This window comes from Oncorhynchus keta, unplaced genomic scaffold (genome assembly GCF_023373465.1).
Source record: "Oncorhynchus keta strain PuntledgeMale-10-30-2019 unplaced genomic scaffold, Oket_V2 Un_contig_363_pilon_pilon, whole genome shotgun sequence".
NCBI lineage: Eukaryota > Metazoa > Chordata > Actinopteri > Salmoniformes > Salmonidae > Oncorhynchus > Oncorhynchus keta.
Window position 1 is genome coordinate 280001 of NW_026287348.1, and position 27500 is coordinate 307500.

At 42.9% G+C, this 27500-nt stretch overlaps 1 protein-coding gene and 1 long non-coding RNA gene across 6 annotated transcripts in view; both read left to right on the forward strand.

Annotated features, from left to right (window-relative positions):
* Positions 1 to 27500, forward strand: part of kif13a (kinesin family member 13A) — a gene marked incomplete at its 3' end in the record, with an annotated part of 187188 nt that overhangs the window by 83343 nt on the left and 76345 nt on the right. The window contains exons 6-7 of the mRNA XM_052508473.1: positions 10708 to 10888; positions 25737 to 25824. Of these exons, the coding sequence (XP_052364433.1) occupies positions 10708 to 10888; positions 25737 to 25824 (269 nt within the window). The remainder of the gene's footprint in view (positions 1 to 10707; positions 10889 to 25736; positions 25825 to 27500) is intronic.
* The window catches only part of LOC127924090 (uncharacterized), a 2415-nt gene continuing 777 nt past the window's right edge, over positions 25863 to 27500 (forward strand). The window contains exons 1-4 of one of the 5 annotated variants that reach the window (XR_008116719.1): positions 25863 to 26198; positions 26409 to 26492; positions 26912 to 26995; positions 27201 to 27500. The exon at positions 27201 to 27500 is cut by the window's right edge and continues 777 nt beyond it. This is a non-coding gene — a long non-coding RNA (uncharacterized LOC127924090). Of the gene's footprint in view, positions 26199 to 26314; positions 26367 to 26408; positions 26493 to 26911; positions 26996 to 27200 lie in introns of those variants that run through there. The other 4 variants (XR_008116722.1, XR_008116718.1, XR_008116723.1 and 1 more) reach the window with 4 other exon arrangements.

Here is a 27500-nt window from a genome sequence, read left to right on the forward strand (position 1 = left end):
CTATGAAGTAAGACCTATGAAGTAAGGCCTATGAAGTAAGGCTTATGAAGTAAGACCTATGAAGTAAGACCTATGAAGTAAGGCCTATGAAGTATTACCTATGAAGTAAGGCCTATGAAGTATTACCTATGAAGTAAGGCCTATGAAGTAAGGCTTATGAAGTAAGACCTATGAAGTATTACCTATGAAGTAAGGCCTATGAAGTAAGGCTTATGAAGTAAGGCATATGAAGTATTACCTATGAAGTAAGACCTATGAAGTAAGGCCTATGAAGTAAGGCCTATGAAGTAAGGCCTATGAAGTAAGGCCTATGAAGTAAGACCTATGAAGTAAGGCCTGTGAAGTAAGGCTTATGAAGTATTACCTATGAAGTAAGGCCTATGAAGTATTACCTATGAAGTAAGGCTTATGAAGTAAGGCCTATGAAGTATTACCTATGAAGTAAGGCATATGAAGTAAAGGCCTATGAAGTAAGGCCTATGAAGTATTACCTATGAAGTAAGGCTTATGAAGTAAGGCCTATGAAGTATTACCTATGAAGTAAGGCCTGTGAAGTAAGGCCTTATGAAGTGAATTACCTATGAAGTAAGGCCTATGAAGTATTACCTATGAAGTAAGGCTTATGAAGTAAGGCCTATGAAGTATTACCTATGAAGTAAGGCCTATGAAGTAAGGCCTATGAAGTAAGACCTATGAAGTAAGGCCTATGAATTAAGACCTATGAAGTAAGGCCTATGAAGTAAGACCTATGAAGTAAGGCCTATGAAGTAAGGCCTATGAAGTAAGGCCTATGAAGTAAGGCCTATGAAGTAAGACCTATGAAGTAAGGCCTATGAAGTAAGGCCTATGAAGTAAGACCTATGAAGTAAGGCCTATGAAGTAAGGCCTATGAAGTAAGACCTATGAAGTAAGGCCTATGAAGTATTACCTATGAAGTAAGGCCTATGAAGTAAGGCCTATGAAGTAAGGCCTATGAAGTAAGGCCTATGAAGTAAGGCCTATGAAGTAAGGCCTATGAAGTAAGGCCTATGAAGTAAGACCTATGAAGTAAGGCCTATGAAGTAAGGCTTATGAAGTAAGACCTATGAAGTAAGGCCTATGAAGTAAGACCTATGAAGTAAGGCCTATGAAGTAAGACCTATGAAGTAAGGCCTATGAAGTAATACCTATGAAGTAAGGCATATGAAGTAAGGCCTATGAAGTAAGGCCTATGAAGTAAGGCCTATGAAGTAAGGCCTATGAAGTAAGGCCTATGAAGTAAGGCCTATGAAGTAAGACCTATGAAGTAAGACCTATGAAGTAAGACCTATGAAGTAAGACCTATGAAGTATGAAGTAAGGCCTATGAAGTAAGACCTATGAAGTAAGGCCTATGAAGTAAGGCTATGAAGTAAGTGAAGTAAGGCCTATGAAGTAACCTATGAAGTAAGACCTATGAAGTAAGGCCTATGAAGTAAGGCCTATGAAGTAAGGCCTATGAAGTAAGACCTATGAAGTAAGACCTATGAAGTAAGGCCTATGAAGTAAGACCTATGAAGTAAGGCCTATGAAGTAAGACCTATGAAGTAAGGCCTATGAAGAAGTATGAAGTAAGGCCTATGAAGTAAGGCCTATGAAGTAAGGAAGTAAGGCCTATGAAGTAAGGCTTATGAAGTAAGGCCTATGAAGTAAGGCCTATGAAGTAAGGCCTATGAAGTAAGGCATATGAAGTAAGGCATATGAAGTAAAGCCTATGAAGTACGGCTTATGAAGTAAGGCCTATGAAGTAAGGCCTGTGAAGTAAGGCATATGAAGTAAGGTCTATGAAGTAAGGTCTATGAAGTAAGACCTATGAAGTAAGGCTGTTTATACTGAATTATTATGATGCAGGTCGGTAGGAAATATGTTAAAACAGGGCTGTGTTCAGAACAGCCTTAAGTAGCTCTGCAGGCATCATCATCTGCTTATGTCGTTCCATGCTAGAGGAGGAGAGGAGACAGCATATGTCTGTATCCCTCTTCCCTGGCCCTGCAGATACAGCACACCTGCGTCCCAAATGACACCCTATTCCCTATATAGGGTACTAATTTTGACCAGGGCACATAGGGATACCCATAGGACTCTGGTCAAAAGTAGTGCACTATATAGGGAATAGGGTGGCATTTGAGACACACTCTATGTATCCCTGCGTGGCCCTGCAGATGCACAACAAGAACAGGAAGCTACAGTGTTTCTGATCACACTAACTCAAGCTGGTGAATCGCTCAGCCCCGTATCCTTCCTCCCCAACACTAAGGATTAGATCCTTGATCCGCTCTTCCTGTCCTGAAGAACAGCCTGGAACGGAGTGACACACCTTGGAAACAAAGGCTTTGGAGACCACAGATCATATGGGATCGTCTGTATCTTCCCTGCTGTCACAGGGCTGACAGACACATTCAGAAAAGACACTGTATATATGTAGAGATACTTAGAGATGTGTCTGATTTGTTGTCTTCAATAAATCCCCATTGATTTAGTAGTTGTGGTGTATTGGAGGGAAGAGTTTTCTACATGCAGGGTTTCAGTTTGCCAGCTTGATAGGATCTGCAGAGAACAATGGGAGAAACTCCCCAAATACAGGTGTGTCAAGCTTGTAACATCATACCCAAGAAGACTCAAGGCTGTAATCGCTGGCAAAGGTGCTTCAACAAAGTACTGAGTAAAGGGTCTGAATACTTATGTACATGTGTTATTTCAGTTTTTATATTTAATAGATTGCACAAATGTCTAAAAACCTGTGTGGGTATTGTGTGTAGATTGATGAGGGTAAAAAACCAATGTAATCCACTTTAGAATACGGCTGTAACGTAGCAGAATGTGGAAAAGGGGAGGGGTCAGAATGCTCTGTAGATACATTTGACCGTCATATGCTTCTCGGTTTACATGTTCATTTGCATAATTTAGTGGAATTAAATTAGCGTGTGTATTTTGGTTAGTTGTCATGCATCTTCTTTATCTATACAACTATCACACGCACCACCCATCACTTTCATTCTTTGAAACCTAAATGTTTTACTTCGTTTTACTTATGAGGCTTGTCTTACCTTGCTTCAAATTAGCATACACTCCTTGACAAGAAAGGTGCTCTTTAGAACCTAAAAGGGTTCTTTGGCTGTCCCCATAGGAGAACCCTATGAAGAACTATATTTGGTTCCAGGCAGAACCCTTTTGGGTTCCATGTATAAACCTTTGCATAGAGGTAGAACCAAAAAAGGTTCTACCTGGAGCCAAAAAGGGTTCTCCTATGGGGATAGCCAAAGAACCCTTTTGGAACCCTTTTTTCTAAGAGTGTATTAGGTCAAATCAGACCACAGAAACGTGGGGGAAATGATTTTATAAAGACTACGTAGGTGGCGCCTGAGTTTCATGTTTGGAGAGGATTCCAGATTGTCCTACCATTTCTACCAATCTGTGGGCCAGTAATGAGTTTCATATGCACATTTTTCGTGGAACCGTTTCATTTCAATAATATCGTTTTAGTTTAGAAAAATCATTGTCACACGGTTAAACATAATAATCAGACTTTAATTTATACAAATACAAATCTAAAAGTAAAAATTCAACCAATGTGAGAGCACAAGCCTCTGCCATATGGACACATTGATTCACCGTGGTCAAATGGCAGCTAAAGAAAGGAGAGCATGGAACTCAGAGATCAGAGATCTCCTAAGGAGAGCATGGAACTCAGAGATCTCCTAAGGAGAGCATGGAACTCAGAGATCTCCTAAGGAGAGCATGGAACTCAGAGATCTCCTAAGGAGAGCATGGAACTCAGAGATCTCTAAGGAGAGCATGGAACTCAGAGATCTCCTAAGGAGAGCATGGAACTCTCTAAGGAGAGAGATCTCCTAAGGAGAGCATGGAATGGAACATCAGAGATCTCCTAAGGAGAGCATGGAATGGAACTCTAAGGAGCATCAGAGATCTCCCATGGAAAGGAGGAGAGCATGGAACTCTAAGAGATCTCAGAGATCCTAAGGAGAGCATGGAACTCAGAGATCTCATGGAACTCAGAGAAGGAGAGCATGGAACTCAGAGATCTCCTGGAACTCAGAGATCTCCTAAGGAGAGCATGGAACTCAGAGATCTCCTAAGGAGAGCATGGAACTCAGAGATCTCCTAAGGAGAGCATGGAACTCAGAGATCTCCTAAGGAGAGCATGGAACTCAGAGATCTCCTAAGGAGAGCATGGAACTCAGAGATCTCCTAAGGAGAGCATAAGGAGAGCATGGAACTCAGAGATCTCCTAAGGAGAGCATGGAACTCAGAGATCTCCTAAGGAGAGCTCCTAAGGAGAGCATGGAACTCAGAGATCTCCTAGGCCAATGCAACAGTAGGCCTATAACTTCCATTGTCAACTAAGTAAAAATACATAAAGCCGACAAATAAGTAGAAGATATCTTGATGAAAATTCAGATTCTTTCAACCGCAGTAATGTCTCTACTCAGCCTGTCTGCCTCCCTTTTGATCTGTCTTGAGCTATACTGTAGCTAGTGAAGTACAACGTTGTATGAAATCAATCTACTGGGTCTGGCTCAAACCTGTTTCTAGAAAACTTACAGCATTGTATCAACTAGGCTATTCCGGGCCCTGCACCAGTGAGCTCAGGACAGACAGCTGTTTTTGCACAAGGGAAAAGTGTTCAGGTATTTCATGATGTTTCCATTGGATATATGAGATCCTCTGATCATTATATTTTGGTATTTCACACCGAGGCTTGGTGATTGTGGAGGGGGAGATTGTTGGAAAGGTTTTTCAAATACTGTGAGGAACGATTATCGTTTGCAAAAAACAGACACATTTATTGAAAATGAAATATAAAAATATCAAATTTACATAAGTATTCACACCCATGAGTCAATTCGTGTTAGAATCAGCTTTGGCAGTGATTACAGCAGTGAGTCTTTCTGGGTAAGTCTCGAAGAGCTTTGCATACCTGGATTGAACAATATTTGCACATTATTCTTTATCAAATTCTTCAAGCTCTGTCAAGTTGGTTGTTGATCAATGCTAGACAGCTATTTTCAAGTCTTGCCATACATGTTCAAGCTGATTTAAGTCTAAACTGTAACTAGGCCACTCAGGAACATTCCATGTTGTCTTGGTAACCAACTCCAATGTAGATTTGGCCTTGTGTTTTACGTTATTGTCCTGCTGAAAGGTGAATTCATCTCCCAGTGTCTGGTTGAAAACAGCCTGAACCAGGTTTCCCTCTAGGATTTTGCCTGTGCTTAGCTCTATTCCATTTATTTTTATTGTAAAAAAACTCCCTTGCACCATGCCAATGACAAGCATACACATAACATGATGCAGCCACCACCATGATTGAAAATATGTGGTGGTACTCTGTGATGTGTTGTATTGGATGTGCCCCAAACATAACACTTTGTATTCGGGACCAGTTTTACTTCAGTGCCTTAGTGCAAACAGGATACATGTTTTGGAATATTTATTATTCTGTACAGTCTTCCTCCTTTTCACTCTGCCATTTAGGTTAGTATTGTGGAGTAACTACAATATTGTTGATCCATCATCCGTTTTCTCCTATCACAGCCATTAAACTCTGTAACTGTTTTAAAGTCACCATTGGCCTCATGGGGTAATCCTGAGCGGTTTCCTTCCTCTCCGGCAGCTGAGTTAGGAAGGACACCTGTGGCCAGCAGCATACCATCCTGCATTCCACTTCTGATGCTATGCAGGGTCCCTGGACGGGAGACCAGATGCTGCTGGAAGTGGTGTTGGAGGGCCAGTAGGAGACACTTTGATCTGGTCTAAAATCAAATATACAAATGCCCCAGGGCAGTGATTTGGGACATTGCCCTGAATAGGGTGTCGTCTTTTGGATTGGACGTTTAAACGTGTGTCCTGACTCTCTGTGGTCACTAAAGATCCCATGGCACTTATTGTTAGAGTAGAGGTGTTAACCCTGGTGTCCTGACTCTCTGTGGTCACTAAAGATCCCATGGCACTTATTGTTAGAGTAGAGGTGTTAACCCTGGTGTCCTGACTCTCTGTGGTCACTAAAGATCCCATGGTACTTATTGTTAGAGTAGGGGTGTTAACCCTGGTGTCCTGACTCTCTGTGGTCACTAAAGATCCCATGGTACTTATTGTTAGAGTAGGGGTGTTAACCCCGGTGTCCTGACTCTCTGTGGTCATTAAAGATCCCATGGCACTTATTGTTAGAGTAGGGGTGTTAACCCTGGTAAAGATCCCATGGCACTTATTGTTAGAGTAGAGGTGTTAACCCTGGTGTCCTGACTCTCTGTGGTCACTAAAGATCCCATGGTACTTATTGTTAGAGTAGAGGTGTTAACCCTGGTGTCCTGACTCTCTGTGGTCACTAAAGATCCCATGGCACTTATTGTTAGAGTAGAGGTGTTAACCCTGGTGTCCTGACTCTCTGTGGTCACTAAAGATCCCATGGCACTTATTGTTAGAGTAGAGGTGTTAACCCTGGTGTCCTGACTCTCTGTGGTCACTAAAGATCCCATGGTACTTATTGTTAGAGTAGAGGTGTTAACCCTGGTGTCCTGACTCTCTGTGGTCACTAAAGATCCCATGGCACTTATTGTTAGAGTAGAGGTGTTAACCCTGGTGTCCTGACTCTCTGTGGTCACTAAAGATCCCATGGCACTTATTACAAGAGTAGGGGTGTTAACCCTGGTGTCCTGACTCTCTGTGGTCACTAAAGATCCCATGACACTTATTGTTAGAGTAGAGGTGTTAACCCTGGTGTCCTGACTCTCTGTGGTCACTAAAGATCCCATGGTACTTATTGTTAGAGTAGAGGTGTTAACCCTGGTGTCCTGACTCTCTGTGGTCACTAAAGATCCCATGACACTTATTGTTAGAGTAGAGGTGTTAACCCTGGTGTCCTGACTCTCTGTGGTCACTAAAGATCCCATGGCACTTATTGTTAGAGTAGAGGTGTTAACCCTGGTGTCCTGGCTAAATTCCCAATCTGGCCCTCATACCATCACAGTCACCTAATCATCCCAAGCTTACTATTGGCTCATTACTCCTGAATTTATTTAGGCTTGCCATAATAAAGGGGTTGAATATTTATTGACTCAAGACAGTTCATATTTTCATTTTTGATTAATTTGTTAACATCTCTGAAAACTTAATTCCACGTTGACATGCTGAGGTATTGTGTGTAGGCAAGTGACGACACAATCTAAATTGAATCCATTTTAAATTCACGCTGTAACATAACATTTCTGAAGGCTGAAGTACAAGCTTGTGATTTGAAACAATCCACAGTTATATTTTGAAAATAAGATAATGATCCTCGATTCCTCTGTGTCTACGTCATGCTCTCAGGTGAAGCATTTGAAAACATTTTCTTTCTTTCTGTATAGACAGGAGTAATTATAGAATTCTGACAAATGTATTTCAACTCATAGTTGTTGCATCTCAAGATCTCACCTTTTTCTAACGGTGATTTTAATCTCTGTCACATATGAACCACTTTCATCAGGTGAGCCGTTTAGAATGAGGTTTTCTCGCAAATTGCATTTTGGGAAATGTTTGAAAAGGACGTTTTATTGGCCGCTTCACTACAGGAGCTCTCTTCTTAAGAGGCATTACAACCATCTACATGTGATTTCTGTCGTTCGGAGCACCGTGGGTGGTCACCCCCCAATGGGTGACACACCCAATGCATATGGGTCCGGTGAAAATCTTTCTGGTCACGTTTTCCTAACAGAAACCCTGCTGTAGTTCTAAACTGTCTGACTCAGGACCAAACGGTTGTCAGAATCCCTGAACAAACACATTTACAGACATGTTTTCAACACACCTGCAGTGAGCACATCAGATAGTTGCTGTAGAAACCCCCCCAGACTTTGTTGTGGGTCTGTTTGACAAAACCTCTTGGTTCAGATAAGTGCTGGTCCCTTTCTCTCTGATCTCTACCCTTATTTACTAAACAACACTGTTTCATTTACTAGTTTCTATTCGCTGCTGTTTAATCTCTGCTGTTGTCGCTTCCTGTCTCTCCCTGTAGGTCTGCTGTCCAGTCTGTAGAGCTGGTGTGTAAAGGACTGTTGAAGTCTATATGTGTAGCTAAAGGCTCTGCTATGCTGTTGTCTCTGTCCCTTCCTGTCTCTCCCTGTAGGTGCTGCTGTCCAGTCTGTAGAGCTGGTGTGTAAAGGACTGTTGAAGTCTATATGTGTAGCTAAAGGCTCTGCTATGCTGTTGTCTCTGTCCCTTCCTGTCTCTCCCTGTAGGTGCTGCTGTCCAGTCTGTAGAGCTGGTGTGTAAAGGACTGTTGAAGTCTATATGTGTAGCTAAAGGCTCTGCCAGGCTGTTGTCTCTGTCCCTTCCTGTCTCTCCCTGTAGGTTCTGCTGTCCAGTCTGTAGAGCTGGTGTGTAAAGGACTGTTGAAGTCTATATGTGTAGCTAAAGGCTCTGCCAGGCTGTTGTCTCTGTCCCTTCCTGTCTCTCCCTGTAGGTTCTGCTGTCCAGTCTGTAGAGCTGGTGTGTAAAGGACTGTTGAAGTCTATATGTGTAGCTAAAGGCTCTGCCAGGCTGTTGTCTCTGTCCCTTCCTGTCTCTCCCTGTAGGTTCTGCTGTCCAGTCTGTAGAGCTGGTGTGTAAAGGACTGTTGAAGTCTATATGTGTAGCTAAAGGCTCTGCCAGGCTGTTGTCTCTGTCCCTTCCTGTCTCTCCCTGTAGGTGCTGCTGTCCAGTCTGTAGAGCTGGTGTGTAAAGGACTGTTGAAGTCTATATGTGTAGCTAAAGGCTCTGCCAGGCTGTTGTCTCTGTCCCTTCCTGTCTCTCCCTGTAGGTGCTGCTGTCCAGTCTGTAGAGCTGGTGTGTAAAGGACTGTTGAAGTCTATATGTGTAGCTAAAGGCTCTGCCAGGCTGTTGTCTCTGTCCCTTCCTGTCTCTCCCTGTAGGTTCTGCTGTCCAGTCTGTAGAGCTGGTGTGTAAAGGACTGTTGAAGTCTATATGTGTAGCTAAAGGCTCTGCCAGGCTGTTGTCTCTGTCCCTTCCTGTCTCTCCCTGTAGGTGCTGCTGTCCAGTCTGTAGAGCTGGTGTGTAAAGGACTGTTGAAGTCTATATGTGTAGCTAAAGGCTCTGCCAGGCTGTTGTCTCTGTCCCTTCCTGTCTCTCCCTGTAGGTGCTGCTGTCCAGTCTGTAGAGCTGGTGTGTAAAGGACTGTTGAAGTCTATATGTGTAGCTAAAGGCTCTGCCAGGCTGTTGTCTCTGTCCCTTCCTGTCTCTCCCTGTAGGTGCTGCTGTCCAGTCTGTAGAGCTGGTGTGTAAAGGACTGTTGAAGTCTATATGTGTAGCTAAAGGCTCTGCCAGGCTGTTGTCTCTGTCCCTTCCTGTCTCTCCCTGTAGGTGCTGCTGTCCAGTCTGTAGAGCTGGTGTGTAAAGGACTGTTGAAGTCTATATGTGTAGCTAAAGGCTCTGCCAGGCTGTTGTCTCTGTCCCTTCCTGTCTCTCCCTGTAGGTGCTGCTGTCCAGTCTGTAGAGCTGGTGTGTAAAGGACTGTTGAAGTCTATATGTGTAGCTAAAGGCTCTGCCAGGCTGTTGTCTCTGTCCCTTCCTGTCTCTCCCTGTAGGTGCTGCTGTCCAGTCTGTAGAGCTGGTGTGTAAAGGACTGTTGAAGTCTATATGTGTAGCTAAAGGCTCTGCCAGGCTGTTGTCTCTGTCCCTTCCTGTCTCTCCCTGTAGGTGCTGCTGTCCAGTCTGTAGAGCTGGTGTGTAAAGGACTGTTGAAGTCTATATGTGTAGCTAAAGGCTCTGCCAGGCTGTTGTCTCTGTCCCTTCCTGTCTCTCCCTGTAGGTTCTGCTGTCCAGTCTGTAGAGCTGGTGTGTAAAGGACTGTTGAAGTCTATATGTGTAGCTAAAGGCTCTGCCAGGCTGTTGTCTCTGTCCCTTCCTGTCTCTCCCTGTAGGTTCTGCTGTCCAGTCTGTAGAGCTGGTGTGTAAAGGACTGTTGAAGTCTATATGTGTAGCTAAAGGCTCTGCCAGGCTGTTGTCTCTGTCCCTTCCTGTCTCTCCCTGTAGGTGCTGCTGTCCAGTCTGTAGAGCTGGTGTGTAAAGGACTGTTGAAGTCTATATGTGTAGCTAAAGGCTCTGCCAGGCTGTTGTCTCTGTCCCTTCCTGTCTCTCCCTGTAGGTGCTGCTGTCCAGTCTGTAGAGCTGGTGTGTAAAGGACTGTTGAAGTCTATATGTGTAGCTAAAGGCTCTGCCAGGCTGTTGTCTCTGTCCCTTCCTGTCTCTCCCTGTAGGTGCTGCTGTCCAGTCTGTAGAGCTGGTGTGTAAAGGACTGTTGAAGTCTATATGTGTAGCTAAAGGCTCTGCCAGGCTGTTGTCTCTGTCCCTTCCTGTCTCTCCCTGTAGGTGCTGCTGTCCAGTCTGTAGAGCTGGTGTGTAAAGGACTGTTGAAGTCTATATGTGTAGCTAAAGGCTCTGCCAGGCTGTTGTCTCTGTCCCTTCCTGTCTCTCCCTGTAGGTGCTGCTGTCCAGTCTGTAGAGCTGGTGTGTAAAGGACTGTTGAAGTCTATATGTGTAGCTAAAGGCTCTGCCAGGCTGTTGTCTCTGTCCCTTCCTGTCTCTCCCTGTAGGTTCTGCTGTCCAGTCTGTAGAGCTGGTGTGTAAAGGACTGTTGAAGTCTATATGTGTAGCTAAAGGCTGTTGTCTCTGTCCCTTCCTGTCCTCTCTGCAGGGTCAGGGAAGTCCTTCTCCATGATGGGGAATAAGAAGGCTCCAGGGCTGATCCCCAGGCTGTGCTGCTCCCTGTTTGAGAGGATCGGCCGGGAGGACAGCCAGGTTCTCTCCTTCAAGGTGGAGGTCTCCTACATGGAGATATACAACGAGAAGGTCCGTGACCTGCTGGACCCTAAAGGGTGAGTTTAGACGGACGGACGGATGGACACACACACACACATGCACGGATATGCACACACACAGATTGATGTGCAGATGGATGTACACATCTGCACATTTAATACAGTCCATACAGTAGGTCTGTTTTAATACAGTAGGTCTGTTTTAATACAGTAGGTCTGTTTTAATACAGTAGGTCTGTTTTAATACAGTAGGTCTGTTTTAATACAGTACATACAGTAGGTCTGTTTTAATACAGTAGGTCTGTTTTAATACAGTAGGTCTGTTTTAATACAGTACATACAGTAGGTCTGTTTTAATACAGTACATACAGTAGGTCTGTTTTAATACAGTAGGTCTGTTTTAATACAGTAGATATGTTTTAATACAGTAGGTCTGTTTTAATACAGTAGGTCTGTTTTAATACAGTAGGTCTGTTTTAATACAGTACATACAGTAGGTCTGTTTTAATACAGTACATACAGTAGGTCTGTTTTAATACAGTAGGTCTGTTTTAATACAGTAGGTCTGTTTTAATACAGTAGGTCTGTTTTAATACAGTCCATACAGTAGGTCTGTTTTAATACAGTAGGTCTGTTTTAATACAGTAGATCTGTTTTAATACAGTAGGTCTGTTTTAATACAGTACATACAGTAGGTCTGTTTTAATACAGTAGGTCTGTTTTAATACAGTAGGTCTGTTTTAATACAGTACATACAGTAGGTCTGTTTTAATACAGTAGGTCTGTTTTAATACAGTCCATACAGTAGGTCTGTTTTAATACAGTAGGTCTGTTTTAATACAGTAGGTCTGTTTTAATACAGTACATACAGTAGGTCTGTTTTAATACAGTAGGTCTGTTTTAATACAGTAGGTCTGTTTTAATACAGTAGGTCTGTTTTAATACAGTACATACAGTAGGTCTGTTTTAATACAGTAGGTACAGTAGGTCTGTTTTAATACAGTAGGTCTATTTTAATACAGTCCATATAGTAGGTCTGTTTTAATACAGTCCATACAGTAGGTCTGTTTTAATACAGTAGGTATGTTTTAATACAGTACATACAGTAGGTCTGTTTTAATACAGTAGGTCTGTTTTAATACAGTAGGTCTGTTTTAATACAGTAGGTCTGTTTTAATACAGTAGGTCTGTTTTAATACAGTAGGTCTGTTTTAATACAGTACATACAGTAGGTCTGTTTTAATACAGTAGGTCTGTTTTAATACAGTACATACAGTAGGTCTGTTTTAATACAGTAGGTCTGTTTTAATACAGTCCATACAGTAGGTCTGTTTTAATACAGTAGGTCTGTTTTAATACAGTAGGTCTGTTTTAATACAGTACATACAGTAGGTCTGTTTTAATACAGTAGGTCTGTTTTAATACAGTAGGTCTGTTTAATACGGTAGGTCTGTTTTAATACAGTAGGTCTGTTTTAATACAGTAGGTCTGTTTTAATACAGTATATACAGTAGGTCTGTTTTAATATGGTAGGTCTGTTTTAATACAGTACATACAGTAGGTCTGTCTTAATACATTAGGTCTGTTTTAATACAGTAGGTCTGTTTTAATACAGTACATACAGTAGGTCTGTTTTAATACAGTCCATACAGTAGGTCTGTTTTAATACATTAGGTCTGTTTTAATACAGTACATACAGTAGGTCTGTTTTAATACAGTCCATACAGTAGGTCTGTTTTAATACAGTAGGTCTGTTTTAATACAGTACATACAGTAGGTCTGTTTTAATACAGTACATACAGTAGGTCTGTTTTTTAATACAGTAGGTCTGTTTTAATACAGTAGGTCTGTTTTAATACAGTAGGTCTGTTTTAATACAGTCCATACAGTAGGTCTGTTTTAATACAGTAGGTCTGTTTTAATACAGTATGTCTGTTTTAATACAGTAGGTCTGTTTTAATACAGTAGATCTGTTTTAATACAGTAGGTCTGTTTTAATACAGTACATACAGTAGGTCTGTTTTAATACAGTACATACAGTAGGTCTGTTTTAATACAGTAGGTCTGTTTTAATACAGTAGGTCTGTTTTAATACAGTAGGTCTGTTTTAATACAGTAGGTCTGTTTTAATACAGTAGGTCTGTTTTAATACAGTAGGTCTGTTTTAATACAGTAGGTCTGTTTTAATACAGTACATACAGTAGGTCTGTTTTAATACAGTAGGTCTGTTTTAATACAGTAGGTCTGTTTTAATACAGTACATACAGTAGGTCTGTTTTAATACAGTAGGTCTGTTTTAATACAGTACATACAGTAGGTCTGTTTTAATACAGTAGGTCTGTTTTAATACAGTAGGTCTGTTTTAATACAGTACATACAGTAGGTCTGTTTTAATACAGTAGGTCTGTTTTAATACAGTAGGTCTGTTTTAATACAGTAGGTCTGTTTTAATACAGTACATACAGTAGGTCTGTTTTAATACAGTACATTTACATTACATTACATTTAAGTCATTTAGCAGACGCTCTTATCCAGAGCGACTTACAAATTGGTGCATACACCTTATGACAACCAGTGGAACAGCCACTTGCATCTAAATCTTGTTGGGGGGAGAAGGATTACTTACCCTTACTTACCCTATCCTAGGTATTCCTTGAAGAGGTGGGGTTTCAGGTGTCTCCGGAAGGTGGTGATTGACTCCGCTGTCCTGGCGTCGTGAGGGAGTTTGTTCCACCATTGGGGGCCAGAGCAGCGAACAGTTTTGACTGGGCTGAGCGGGAACTGTACTTCCTCAGTGGTAGGGAGGCGAGCAGGCCAGAGGTGGATGAACGCAGTGTCCTTGTTTGGGTGTAGGGCCTGATCAGAGCCTGGAGGTACTGAGGTGCCGTTCCCCTCACAGCTCCGTGGCGAGCACCATGGTCTTGTAGCGGATGCGAGCTTCAACTGGAAGCCAGTGGAGAGAGCGGAGGAGCGGGGTGACGTGAGAGAACTTGGGAAGGTTGAACACCAGACGGGCTGCGGCGTTCTGGATGAGTTGTAGGGGTTTAATGGCACAGGCAGGGAGCCCAGCCAACAGCGAGTTGCAGTAATCAAGACGGGAGATGACAAGTGCCTGGATTAGGACCTGCGCCGCTTCCTGTGTGAGGCAGGGTCGTACTCTGCGGATGTTGTAGAGCATGAACCTACAGGAACGGGACACCGCCTTGATGTTAGTTGAGAACGTCAGGGTGTTGTCCAGGATCACGCCAAGGTTCTTAGCGCTCTGGGAGGAGGACACAATGGAGTTGTCAACCGTGATGGCGAGATCATGGAACGGGCAGTCCTTCCCCGGGAGGAGGAGGAGCTCCGTCTTGCTGAGGTTCAGCTTGAGGTGGTGATCCGTCATCCACACTGATATGTCTGCCAGACATGCAGAGATGCGATTCGCCACCTGGTCATCAGAAGGGGGAAAGAGAAGATTAATTGTGTGTCGTCTGCATAGCAATGATAGGAGAGACCATGTGAGGTTATGACAGAGCCAAGTGACTTGGTGTATAGCGAGAATAAGAGAGGGCCTAGAACAGAGCCCTGGGGGACACCAGTGGTGAGAGCGCGTGGTGAGGAGACAGATTCTCGCCACGCCACCTGGTAGGAGCGACCTGTCAGGTAGGACGCAATCCAAGCGTGGGCCGCGCCGGAGATGCCCAACTCGGAGAGGGTGGAGAGGAGGATCTGATGGTTCACAGTATCGAAGGCAGCCGATAGGTCTAGAAGGATGAGAGCAGAGGAGAGAGAGTTAGCTTTAGCAGTGCGGAGCGCCTCCGTGATACAGAGAAGAGCAGTCTCAGTTGAATGACTAGTCTTGAAACCTGACTGGTTTGGATCAAGAAGGTCATTCTGAGAGAGATAGCGGTAGAGCTGGCCAAGGACGGCACGCTCAAGAGTTTTGGAGAGAAAAGAGAGAAGGGATACTGGTCTGTAGTTGTTGACATCGGAGGGATCGAGTGTAGGTTTTTTCAGAAGGGGTGCAACTCTCGCTCTCTTGAAGACGGGAGGGACGTAGCCAGCGGTCAGGGATGAGTTGATGAGCGAGGTGAGGTAAGGGAGAAGGTCTCCGGAAATGGTCTGGAGAAGAGAGGAGGGGATAGGGTCAAGCGGGCAGGTTGTTGGGCGGCCGGCCGTCACAAGACGCGAGATTTCATCTGGAGAGAGAGGGAGAAAGAGGTCAGAGCATAGGGTAGGGCAGTGTGGGCAGAACCAGCAGTGTCGTTTGACTTAGCAAACGAGGATCGGATGTCATCGACCTTCTTTTCAAAATGGTTGACGAAGTCATCTGCAGAGAGGGAGGAGGGAGGGGGGAGGATTCAGGAGGGAGGAGAAGGTGGCAAAGAGCTTCCTAGGGTTAGAGGCAGATGCTTGGAATTTAGAGTGGTAGAAAGTGGCTTTAGCAGCAGAGACAGAGGAGGAAAATGTAGAGAGGAGGGAGTGAAAGGATGCCAGGTCCGCAGGGAGGCGAGTTTTCCTCCATTTCCGCTCGGCTGCCCGGAGGTCTGTTTTAATACAGTAGATATGTTTTAATACAGTAGGCCTGTTTTAATACAGTAGGCCTGTTTTAATACAGTAGGTCTGTTTTAATACAGTACATACAGTAGGTCTGTTTTAATACAGTCCGTACAGTAGGTCTGTTTTAATACAGTAGGTATGTTTTAATACAGTACATACAGTAGGTCTGTTTTAATACAGTAGGTCTGTTTTAATACAGTAGGTCTGTTTTAATACACAGTCCATACAGTAGGTCTGTTTTAATACAGTAGGTCTGTTTTAATACAGTAGATCTGTTTTAATACAGTACATACAGTAGGTATGTTTTAATACAGTAGGTCTGTTTTAATACAGTACATACAGTAGGTCTGTTTTAATACAGTACATACAGTAGGTCTGTTTTAATACAGTCCATACAGTAGGTCTGTTTTAATACAGTACATACAGTAGGTCTGTTTTAATACAGTAGGTCTGTTTTAATACAGTACATACAGTAGGTCTGTTTTAATACAGTACATACAGTAGGTCTGTTTTAATACAGTAGGTCTGTTTTAATACGGTAGGTCTGTTTTAATACAGTAGGTCTGTTTTAATACAGTAGGTCTGTTTTAATACAGTATATACAGTAGGTCTGTTTTAATATGGTAGGTCTGTTTTAATACAGTACATACAGTAGGTCTGTCTTAATACATTAGGTCTGTTTTAATACAGTAGGTCTGTTTTAATACAGTATATACAGTAGGTCTGTTTTAATACAGTCCATACAGTAGGTCTGTTTTAATACAGTAGGTCTGTTTTAATACATTAGGTCTGTTTTAATACAGTACATACAGTAGGTCTGTTTTAATACAGTCCATACAGTAGGTCTGTTTTAATACAGTAGGTCTGTTTTAATACAGTAAATACAGTAGGTCTGTTTTAATACAGTACATACAGTAGGTCTTGTGGCATTCTAATGATCTTGGATCCAATTCCAGTCGGTCAGATACCCAATCAGCTCTCTGTGTACAAGCTCTCCTCTTGTTCCCAGTCTATAGGCACGTGTCCATGTACACAATGAAGCTCTGAGACCTTATGTTGACTGTCAAGTATTTTCTGATTCAGCTGCATTCTTAACAGATCTCATTCGGTCTGCGTCTGACAGGAGGGAGGGCGGTAAGGCAGGGTTAACTGACTGAGTGTGTATCAGGTACAGCTGTTAGAGAGCAGGGGTGGGTGTGTGTGGACACTGGACAGCCCTAGAGAGGGACAACATTGGAGCTCTCTGTCTGTGTAGCTGCAGATGTCTGTGAGAGGAGAGGATATAGCCAAGCCAGTCCCAGCTCCATGGAACTGACCTCTCTGTTATTTCCTGGCTGAGTCCCAATCTCTCTGTGTCTCTCTCTCACTCTCTCTGTGTCTCTCTCTCTCTCTGTGTCACTCTCTCTCTGTCTCTCTCACTCTCTCTCACTGTCTCTCTCTCTGTCTCTCTCACTCTCTCTCACTGTCTCTCTCTCTCTCTCTCTCACTGTCTCTCTTAACTGTGTCTCTCTCTCTCTGTGTCTCTCTCTCACTGTGTCTCTCTCTCTCTCTCTCTCTCTCTCTCTCTCTCTCTCTCTCTCTCTCTCTCTCTCTCTCACGCTCTCTCTCTCTCTCTCTCTCTCTCTCTCTCTCTCTCTCTCTCTCTCTCTCTCTCTCTCTCTCACTGTGTCTCTCTCTCACACTCTCTCTCTCTCACACTCTCTCTCACTGTCTCTCTTAACTGTGTCTCTCTCTCTCACTGTGTCTCTCTCTCACTGTGTCTCTGGCTCTCTCTCTCTCTCTCTCTCTCTCTCTCTCTCTCTCTCTCTCTCTCTCTCTCTCTCTCTCTCTCTCACGGTCTCTCTCTCTGTCTCTCGCTCTCTGTGTGTATGTGTTCAATTCAATATAAGGGCTTTATTGGCATGAGAAACATGTGTTTACATTGCCAAAGCAAGTGAAATAGATAATAAACAATACAAAAGTATAATGTGACCATAAACATTACACTTACAAAGTTCCAAACAAATAAAGACATTTCAAATGTCATATTATGTCTATACAGTGTTGTACTGATGTGCAAATAGTACAAGTACAAAAGGGAAAATAAATGTGTAGCTCTGTATATATCTCTGTATATATCTCTGTATATATCTCTGTATGTATATCTGTATATATCTCTGTGTGTATCTCTGTGTGTATCTGTATATATCTCTGTATGTATCTCTGTATATATCTCTGTGTGTATCTCTGTATATATCTCTGTGTGTATCTCTGTATATATCTCTGTGTGTATCTCTGTATATATCTCTGTGTGTATCTCTGTATATATCTCTGTGTGTATCTCTGTATATATCTGTGTGTATCTCTGTATATATCTCTGTATATCTCTCTCTGTGTATCTCTGTATATATCGCTGTATCTCTGTATATATGTATATATCTCTGTATATATATATCTTTGTGTATCTCTGTATGTATCTCTGTATATATCTCTGTATCTATGTATATATGTATATATCTCTGTATATATCTCTGTGTGTATCTCTGTATATATCTCTGTATATCTCTCTCTGTGTATCTCTGTATGTATCTCTGTATATATCTCTGTATATATGTATATATCTCTGTATATATCTCTCTGTGTATCTCTGTATGTATCTCTGTATATATCTCTGTGTATCTCTGTATATATCTCTGTATGTATCTGTGTGTATCTCTGTATATATCTCTGTGTATCTCTGTATATATCTCTGTGTTTATCTCTGTGTGTATCTCTGTATATATCTCTGTGTATCTCTGTATATATCTCTGTGTGTATCTCTGTATATATCTCTGTGTATCTCTGTGTGTATCTCTGTGTATCTCTGTATATATCTCTGTGTGTATCTCTGTATATATCTCTGTGTGTATCTCTGTATATATCTCTGTATATATCTCTGTGTATCTCTGTATATATCTCTGTATATATCTCTGTTATATATCTTTGTGTATCTCTGTATATATCTATGTGTGTATCTCTGTATATATCTCTGTGTATATCTCTGTATATATGTATATATCTCTGTATACATATCTGTGTATATCTCTCTATATATGTATATATCTCTGTATACATATCTGTGTGTATCTCTGTATGTATCTCTGTGTGTATCTCTGTATATATCTCTTTGTGTATCTCTGTTATATCTCTTTGTGTATCTCTGTATATATCTCTGTGTGTATCTCTGTATATATCTCTGTATATATCTCTGTGTATCTCTGTATATATCTCTGTATATATCTGTTATATATCTTTGTGTATCTCTGTATATATCTATGTGTGTATCTCTGTATATATCTCTGTGTATATCTCTGTATATATGTATATATCTCTGTATACATATCTGTGTGTATCTCTGTATGTATCTCTGTGTGTATCTCTGTATATATCTCTTTGTGTATCTCTGTTATATCTCTTTGTGTATCTCTTTATATATCTCTGTGTGTATCTCTGTATATATCTATGTGTGTATCTCTGTATTTATCTCTGTGTGTATCTCTGTATATATATCTGTATACATCTCTGTGTGTATCTCTGTATGTATCTATGTGTGTATCTCTGTATATATCTATGTATGTATCAATGTATATATCTCTGTGTATATCTGTATATATCTCTTTATGTATCTCTGTATATTTCTCTGTGTATCTCTGTATATATATCTGTGTTTATCTCTGTATATATCTCTGTATATATCTCTTTGTGTATCTCTGTATATATCTCTGTGTATCTCTGTATATATATCTGTGTATCTCTGTATATATCTCTGTATATATCTCTGTATCTCTGTATATATCTCTGTGTGTATTTCTGTATATATCTCTGTGTGTATCTCTGTATATATCTCTGTTATATCTCTTTGTGTATCTCTGTATATATCTCTGTATATATCTCTGTATATATCTCTGTTATATCTCTCTGTGTATATCTGTATATATCTCTTTGTGTATCTCTGTATATATCTCTGTTATATCTCTTTGTGTATCTCTGTGTATATCTGTGTATCTCTGTATATATCTCTGTATGTAACTGTATATATCTCTGTATATATCTCTGTATATATATCTGTGTGTATCTCTGTGTGTATTTCTGTATATATCTCTGTGTGTATCTCTGTATATATCTCTTTATCTATCTCTGTGTGTATCTCTGTATATATCTCTGTCTGTATCTCTGTGTGTACCTCTGTATTTCTTTATATATCTCTGTGTGTATCTCTGTGTGTATCTCTGTGTGTATCTCTGTGTGTATCCCTGTATATATCTCTGTGTATATCAGTGTCTCATCAGTTTGGTTCAACTGTAGGCTGACCACTCTGAACTTTCCCTCTCTGTCTGTCATCCCCTGTTGTAAACCTAGAGGCAGGCCACACACACATACACACACACTTCCCCCTGTCTGTCCTCCCCTGTTGTAAACCTAGAGGCAGGCCACACACATACACACACACTTTCCCCTGTCTGTCCTCCCCTGTTGTAAACCTAGAGGCAGGCCACACACACACACACACACACACACACACACACACACACACACACACACACACACACACACACACACACACACACACACACACACACACACACACACACACACACCCCCTGTCTGTCCTCCCCTGTTGTTAGACCTATTGATTTGAACAGAGAGCAGCCAGTTGGAGCTGTGAACTTGAGTTTTGCCAACCTCTGTAAATCTACTTCCCCAGAGAGAGAGAGGAGGCCTATATAGTGATATATAGTCTGTGTGTGTAGGTGTGAGAGAGGAGGCCTATATAGTGACATATAGTCTGTGTGTGTAGGTGAGAGAGAGGAGGCCTATATAGTGACATATAGTCTGTGTGTGTAGGTGAGAGAGAGAGGAGGCCTATATAGTGACATATAGTCTGTGTGTGTAGGTGAGAGAGAGGAGGCCTATATAGTGATATATAGTCTGTGTGTGTAGGTGAGAGAGAGGAGGCCTATATAGTGATATATAGTCTGTGTGTGTAGGTGAGAGAGAGGAGGTCTATATAGTGATATATAGTCTGTGTGTGTAGGTGAGAGAGAGGAGGCCTATATAGTGATATATAGTCTGTGTGTGTAGGTGAGAGAGAGAGGAGGCCTATATAGTGACATATAGTCTGTGTGTGTAGGTGAGAGAGAGGAGGCCTATATAGTGATATATAGTCTGTGTGTGTAGGTGAGAGAGAGGAGGCCTATATAGTGATATATAGTCTGTGTGTGTAGGTGAGAGAGAGGAGGCCTATATAGTGATATATAGTCTGTGTGTGTAGGTGTGAGAGAGGAGGCCTATATAGTGATATATAGTCTGTGTGTGTAGGTGAGAGAGAGGAGGCCTATATAGTGATATATAGTCTGTGTGTGTAGGTGAGAGAGAGGAGGCCTATATAGTGACATATAGTCTGTGTGTGTAGGTGAGAGAGAGGAGGCCTATATAGTGATATATAGTCTGTGTGTGTAGGTGAGAGAGAGGAGGCCTATATAGTGATATATAGTCTGTGTGTGTAGGTGAGAGAGAGGAGGCCTATATAGTGATATATAGTCTGTGTGTGTAGGTGAGAGAGAGAGGAGGCCTATATAGTGACATATAGTCTGTGTGTGTAGGTGAGAGAGAGAGGAGGCCTATATAGTGATATATAGTCTGTGTGTGTAGGTGGGAGAGAGGAGGCCTATATAGTGATATATAGTCTGTGTGTGTAGGTGAGAGAGAGGAGGCCTATATAGTGACATATAGTCTGTGTGTGTAGGTGAGAGAGAGGAGGCCTATATAGTGATATATAGTCTGTGTGTGTAGGTGAGAGAGAGGAGGCCTATATAGTGACATATAGTCTGTGTGTGTAGGTGAGAGAGAGGAGGCCTATATAGTGATATATAGTCTGTGTGTGTAGGTGTGAGAGAGGAGGCCTATATAGTGATATATAGTCTGTGTGTGTAGGTGTGAGAGGAGGCCTATATAGTGATATATAGTCTGTGTGTGTAGGTGAGAGAGAGGAGGTCTATATAGTGATATATAGTCTGTGTGTGTAGGTGAGAGAGAGGAGGCCTATATAGTGATATATAGTCTGTGTGTGTAGGTGAGAGAGAGGAGGCCTATATAGTGACATATAGTCTGTGTGTGTAGGTGAGAGAGAGAGGAGGCCTATATAGTGATATATAGTCTGTGTGTGTAGGTGAGAGAGAGGAGGCCTATATAGTGATATATAGTCTGTGTGTGTAGGTGTGAGAGAGGAGGCCTATATAGTGACATATAGTCTGTGTGTGTAGGTGAGAGAGAGGAGGCCTATATAGTGATATATAGTCTGTGTGTGTAGGTGAGAGAGAGAGGAGGCCTATATAGTGATATATAGTCTGTGTGTGTAGGTGAGAGAGAGGAGGCCTATATAGTGATATATAGTCTGTGTGTGTAGGTGTGAGAGAGGAGGCCTATATAGTGATATATAGTCTGTGTGTGTAGTGAGAGAGAGGAGGCCTATATAGTGACATATAGTCTTTGTGTAGGTGGAGAGAGGAGGCCTATATAGTGATATATAGTCTGTGTGTGTAGGTGAGAGAGAGGAGGCCTATATAGTGATATATAGTCTGTGTGTGTAGGTGTGAGAGAGGAGGCCTATATAGTGATATATAGTCTGTGTGTGTAGGTGAGAGAGAGAGGAGGCCTATATAGTGATATATAGTCTGTGTGTGTAGGTGAGAGAGAGGAGGCCTATATAGTGATATATAGTCTGTGTGTGTAGGTGGGAGAGAGGAGGCCTATATAGTGATATATAGTCTGTGTGTGTAGGTGAGAGAGGAGGCCTATATAGTGACATATAGTCTGTGTGTGTAGGTGGGAGAGAGGAGGCCTATATAGTGATATATAGTCTGTGTGTGTAGGTGTGAGAGAGGAGGCCTATATAGTGACATATAGTCTGTGTGTGTAGGTGAGAGAGAGGAGGCCTATATAGTGATATATAGTCTGTGTGTGTAGGTGAGAGAGAGGAGGCCTATATAGTGACATATAGTCTGTGTGTGTAGGTGTGAGAGAGGAGGCCTATATAGTGATATATAGTCTGTGTGTGTAGGTGGGAGAGAGGAGGCCTATATAGTGATATATAGTCTGTGTGTGTAGGTGAGAGAGAGGAGGCCTATATAGTGATATATAGTCTGTGTGTGTAGGTGGGAGAGAGGAGGCCTATATAGTGACATATAGTCTGTGTGTGTAGGTGAGAGAGAGAGGAGGCCTATATAGTGATATATAGTCTGTGTGTGTAGGTGTGAGAGAGGAGGCCTATATAGTGATATATAGTCTGTGTGTGTAGGTGAGAGAGAGGAGGCCTATATAGTGATATATAGTCTGTGTGTGTAGGTGAGAGAGAGGAGGCCTATATAGTGACATATAGTCTGTGTGTGTAGGTGAGAGAGAGGAGGCCTATATAGTGATATATAGTCTGTGTGTGTAGGTGTGAGAGACGAGGCCTATATAGTGACATATAGTCTGTGTGTGTAGGTGAGAGAGAGGAGGCCTATATAGTGATATATAGTCTGTGTGTGTAGGTGGGAGAGAGGAGGCCTATATAGTGATATATAGTCTGTGTGTGTAGGTGAGAGAGAGGAGGCCTATATAGTGATATATAGTCTGTGTGTAGGTGAGAGAGAGGAGGCCTATATAGTGATATATAGTCTGTGTGTAGGTGAGAGAGAGGAGGCCTATATAGTGATATATAGTCTGTGTGTGTAGGTGAGAGAGAGAGGAGGCCTATATAGTGACATATAGTCTGTGTGTGTAGGTGAGAGAGAGGAGGCCTATATAGTGATATATAGTCTGTGTGTGTAGGTGAGAGAGAGAGGAGGCCTATATAGTGATATATAGTCTGTGTGTGTAGGTGTGAGAGAGGAGGCCTATATAGTGATATATAGTCTGTGTGTGTAGGTGAGAGAGAGGAGGCCTATATAGTGACATATAGTCTGTGTGTGTAGGTGTGAGAGAGGAGGCCTATATAGTGATATATAGTCTGTGTGTGTAGGTGAGAGAGAGGAGGCCTATATAGTGATATATAGTCTGTGTGTGTAGGTGTGAGAGAGGAGGCCTATATAGTGATATATAGTCTGTGTGTGTAGGTGAGAGAGAGGAGGCCTATATAGTGATATATAGTCTGTGTGTGTAGGTGAGAGAGAGGAGGCCTATATAGTGATATATAGTCTGTGTGTGTAGGTGAGAGAGAGGAGGCCTATATAGTGATATATAGTCTGTGTGTGTAGGTGAGAGAGAGGAGGCCTATATAGTGACATATAGTCTGTGTGTGTAGGTGGGAGAGAGGAGGCCTATATAGTGACATATAGTCTGTGTGTGTAGGTGTGAGAGAGGAGGTCTATATAGTGACATATAGTCTGTGTGTGTAGGTGAGAGAGAGGAGGCCTATATAGTGATATATAGTCTGTGTGTGTAGGTGAGAGAGAGGAGGCCTATATAGTGACATATAGTCTGTGTGTGTAGGTGTGAGAGAGGAGGCCTATATAGTGATATATAGTCTGTGTGTGTAGGTGGGAGAGAGGAGGCCTATATAGTGATATATAGTCTGTGTGTGTAGGTGAGAGAGAGGAGGCCTATATAGTGATATATAGTCTGTGTGTGTAGGTGAGAGAGAGGAGGCCTATATAGTGACATATAGTCTGTGTGTGTAGGTGAGAGAGAGAGGAGGCCTATATAGTGATATATAGTCTGTGTGTGTAGGTGTGAGAGAGGAGGCCTATATAGTGATATATAGTCTGTGTGTGTAGGTGAGAGAGAGGAGGCCTATATAGTGATATATAGTCTGTGTGTAGTAGTTGAGAGAGAGGAGGCCTATATAGTGACATATAGTCTGTGTGTGTAGGTGAGAGAGAGGAGGCCTATATAGTGATATATAGTCTGTGTGTGTAGGTGTGAGAGAGGAGGCCTATATAGTGATATATAGTCTGTGTGTGTAGGTGAGAGAGAGGAGGCCTATATAGTGATATATAGTCTGTGTGTGTAGGTGAGAGAGAGAGGAGGCCTATATAGTGACATATAGTCTGTGTGTGTAGGTGAGAGAGAGAGGAGGCCTATATAGTGATATATAGTCTGTGTGTGTAGGTGAGAGAGAGGAGGCCTATATAGTGATATATAGTCTGTGTGTGTAGGTGAGAGAGAGGAGGCCTATATAGTGACATATAGTCTGTGTGTGTAGGTGAGAGAGAGGAGGCCTATATAGTGATATATAGTCTGTGTGTGTAGGTGAGAGAGAGGAGGCCTATATAGTGATATATAGTCTGTGTGTGTAGGTGAGAGAGAGGAGGCCTATATAGTGATATATAGTCTGTGTGTGTAGGTGAGAGAGAGGAGGCCTATATAGTGATATATAGTCTGTGTGTGTAGGTGAGAGAGAGAGGAGGCCTATATAGTGATATATAGTCTGTGTGTGTAGGTGAGAGAGGAGGCCTATATAGTGACATATAGTCTGTGTGTGTAGGTGAGAGAGAGGAGGCCTATATAGTGACATATAGTCTGTGTGTGTAGGTGAGAGAGAGAGGAGGCCTATATAGTGACATATAGTCTGTGTGTGTAGGTGAGAGAGAGGAGGCCTATATAGTGATATATAGTCTGTGTGTGTAGGTGAGAGAGAGGAGGCCTATATAGTGATATATAGTCTGTGTGTGTAGGTGAGAGAGAGGAGGCCTATATAGTGACATATAGTCTGTGTGTGTAGGTGAGAGAGGGGGTTGTGGGGCGCTAAGTCGACCGTCACTGATCTCAAGCTTTCCCACCCCCTCTGGCAAACAGCCAAGTGAAGATCAGGTTCAACCCATCTGCACCACCTAGTGAAGAACACACACACACACACACACACACTGCACCAGCTAGTGAAGAACACACACACACTGCACCACCTAGTGAAGAACACACACACACACACACACACACACACACACACACACACACACACACACACACACACACACACACACTGCACCAGCTAGTGAAACATCTAGCAGTCTTCAGTCACAGTGCTTTGTAAAATGTAATGTTGTCAGATTGGATTATCCGAACGTAGATGGATGGGCAGGTTGTATTCACGTTTCCATAGCTGAGCTGTGTGTCCTGGTGTGGTTGAGTTTTCCTCCATTCAGCCATGTAATCCGTGAGATAGTCCATGAGCCTGGGGGGGAGGTCGGTAATATCGGGGGGAGGGGGGTGTGTGTCACAATGTCTCAAGGGGATTTCCTAGAGTTGTAAAATCAGTGCAGCAACAGCAGCCTTCTCTGTTATCACTCTCTCTCTCACCCCTCCATACCATTCATTTAGCTCAGGGACTAAAATATGTCTGTGGTTTATCTCTTCCTCTGTCCAGGAGTCGTCAGTCTCTGAAGGTCAGAGAGCACAAGGTTCTGGGTCCGTATGTGGACGGTCTGTCACAACTGGCGGTCACCAACTTTGAGGTGAGTACAGCTCCTTTAGAGACGGGGAGATGGAGTAGGTAGGAGAGTACAGCTCCTTTAGAGACGAGGAGATGGAGTAGGTAGGAGAGTACAGCTCCTATAGAGACGGGGAGATGGAGTAGGTAGGTGAGTACAGCTCCTTTAGAGACGGGGAGATGGAGTAGGTAGGAGAGTACAGCTCCTTTAGAGACGGGGAGATGGAGTAGGGAGGAGAGTACAGCTCCTTTAGAGACGGGGAGATGGAGTAGGGAGGAGAGTACAGCTCCTTTAGAGACAGGGAGATGGAGTAGGTAGGAGAGTACAGCTCCTTTAGAGACAGGGAGATGGAGTAGGTAGGAGAGTACAGCTCCTTTAGAGACGGGGAGATGGAGTAGGTAGGAGAGTACAGCTCCTTTAGACATGGGGAGATGGAGTAGGTAGGTGAGTACAGCTCCTTTAGAGACGGGGAGATGGAGTAGGTAGGAGAGTACAGCTCCTTTAGAGATGGGGAGATGGAGTAGGTAGGAGAGTACAGCTCCTTTAGAGACGGGGAGATGGAGTAGGTAGGAGAGTACAGCTCCTTTAGAGATGGGGAGATGGAGTAGGTAGGAGAGTACAGCTCCTTTAGAGACGGGGAGATGGAGTAGGTAGGAGAGTACAGCTCCTTTAGAGACGGGGAGATGGAGTAGGTAGGAGAGTACAGCTCCTTTAGAGATGGGGAGATGGAGTAGGTAGGAGAGTACAGCTCCTTTAGAGACGGGAGATGGAGTAGGTAGGAGAGTACAGCTCCTATAGAGACGGGGAGATGGAGTAGGTAGGTGAGTACAGCTCCTTTAGAGACGGGGAGATGGAGTAGGTAGGAGAGTACAGCTCCTTTAGAGACAGGGAGATGGAGTAGGGAGGAGAGTACAGCTCCTTTAGAGACAGGGAGATGGAGTAGGGAGGAGAGTACAGCTCCTATAGAGACGAGGAGATGGAGTAGGTAGGAGAGTACAGCTCCTTTAGAGACGAGGAGATGGAGTAGGTAGGAGAGTACAGCTCCTATAGAGACGGGGAGATGGAGTAGGTAGGAGAGTACAGCTCCTTTAGAGACGAGGAGATGGAGTAGGTAGGAGAGTACAGCTCCTTTAGAGACGGGGAGATGGAGTAGGTAGGAGAGTACAGCTCCTTTAGAGACAGGGAGATGGAGTAGGTAGGAGAGTACAGCTCCTTTAGAGACAGGGAGATGGAGTAGGTAGGAGAGTACAGCTCCTTTAGAGACGGGGAGATGGAGTAGGGAGGAGAGTACAGCTCCTTTAGAGACGGGAGATGGAGTAGGTGAGTACAGCTCCTTTAGAGACGGGGAGATGGAGTAGGGAGGAGAGTACAGCTCCTTTAGAGACGGGGAGAAGGAGTAGGTAGGAGAGTACAGCTCCTTTAGAGACGGGGAGATGGAGTAGGTAGGAGAGTACAGCTCCTTTAGAGACGGGGAGATGGAGTAGGTAGGAGAGTACAGCTCCTTTAGAGACGGGGAGATGGAGTAGGTAGGAGAGTACAGCTCCTTTAGAGACGGGGAGATGGAGTAGGTAGGAGAGTACAGCTCCTTTAGAGACAGGGAGATGGAGTAGGTAGGAGAGTACAGCTCCTTTAGAGATGGGGAGATGCTCACCTGAGTATGTGAGGTGGGGACAGAGAGATGCTCACCTGGGTAGGTGAAG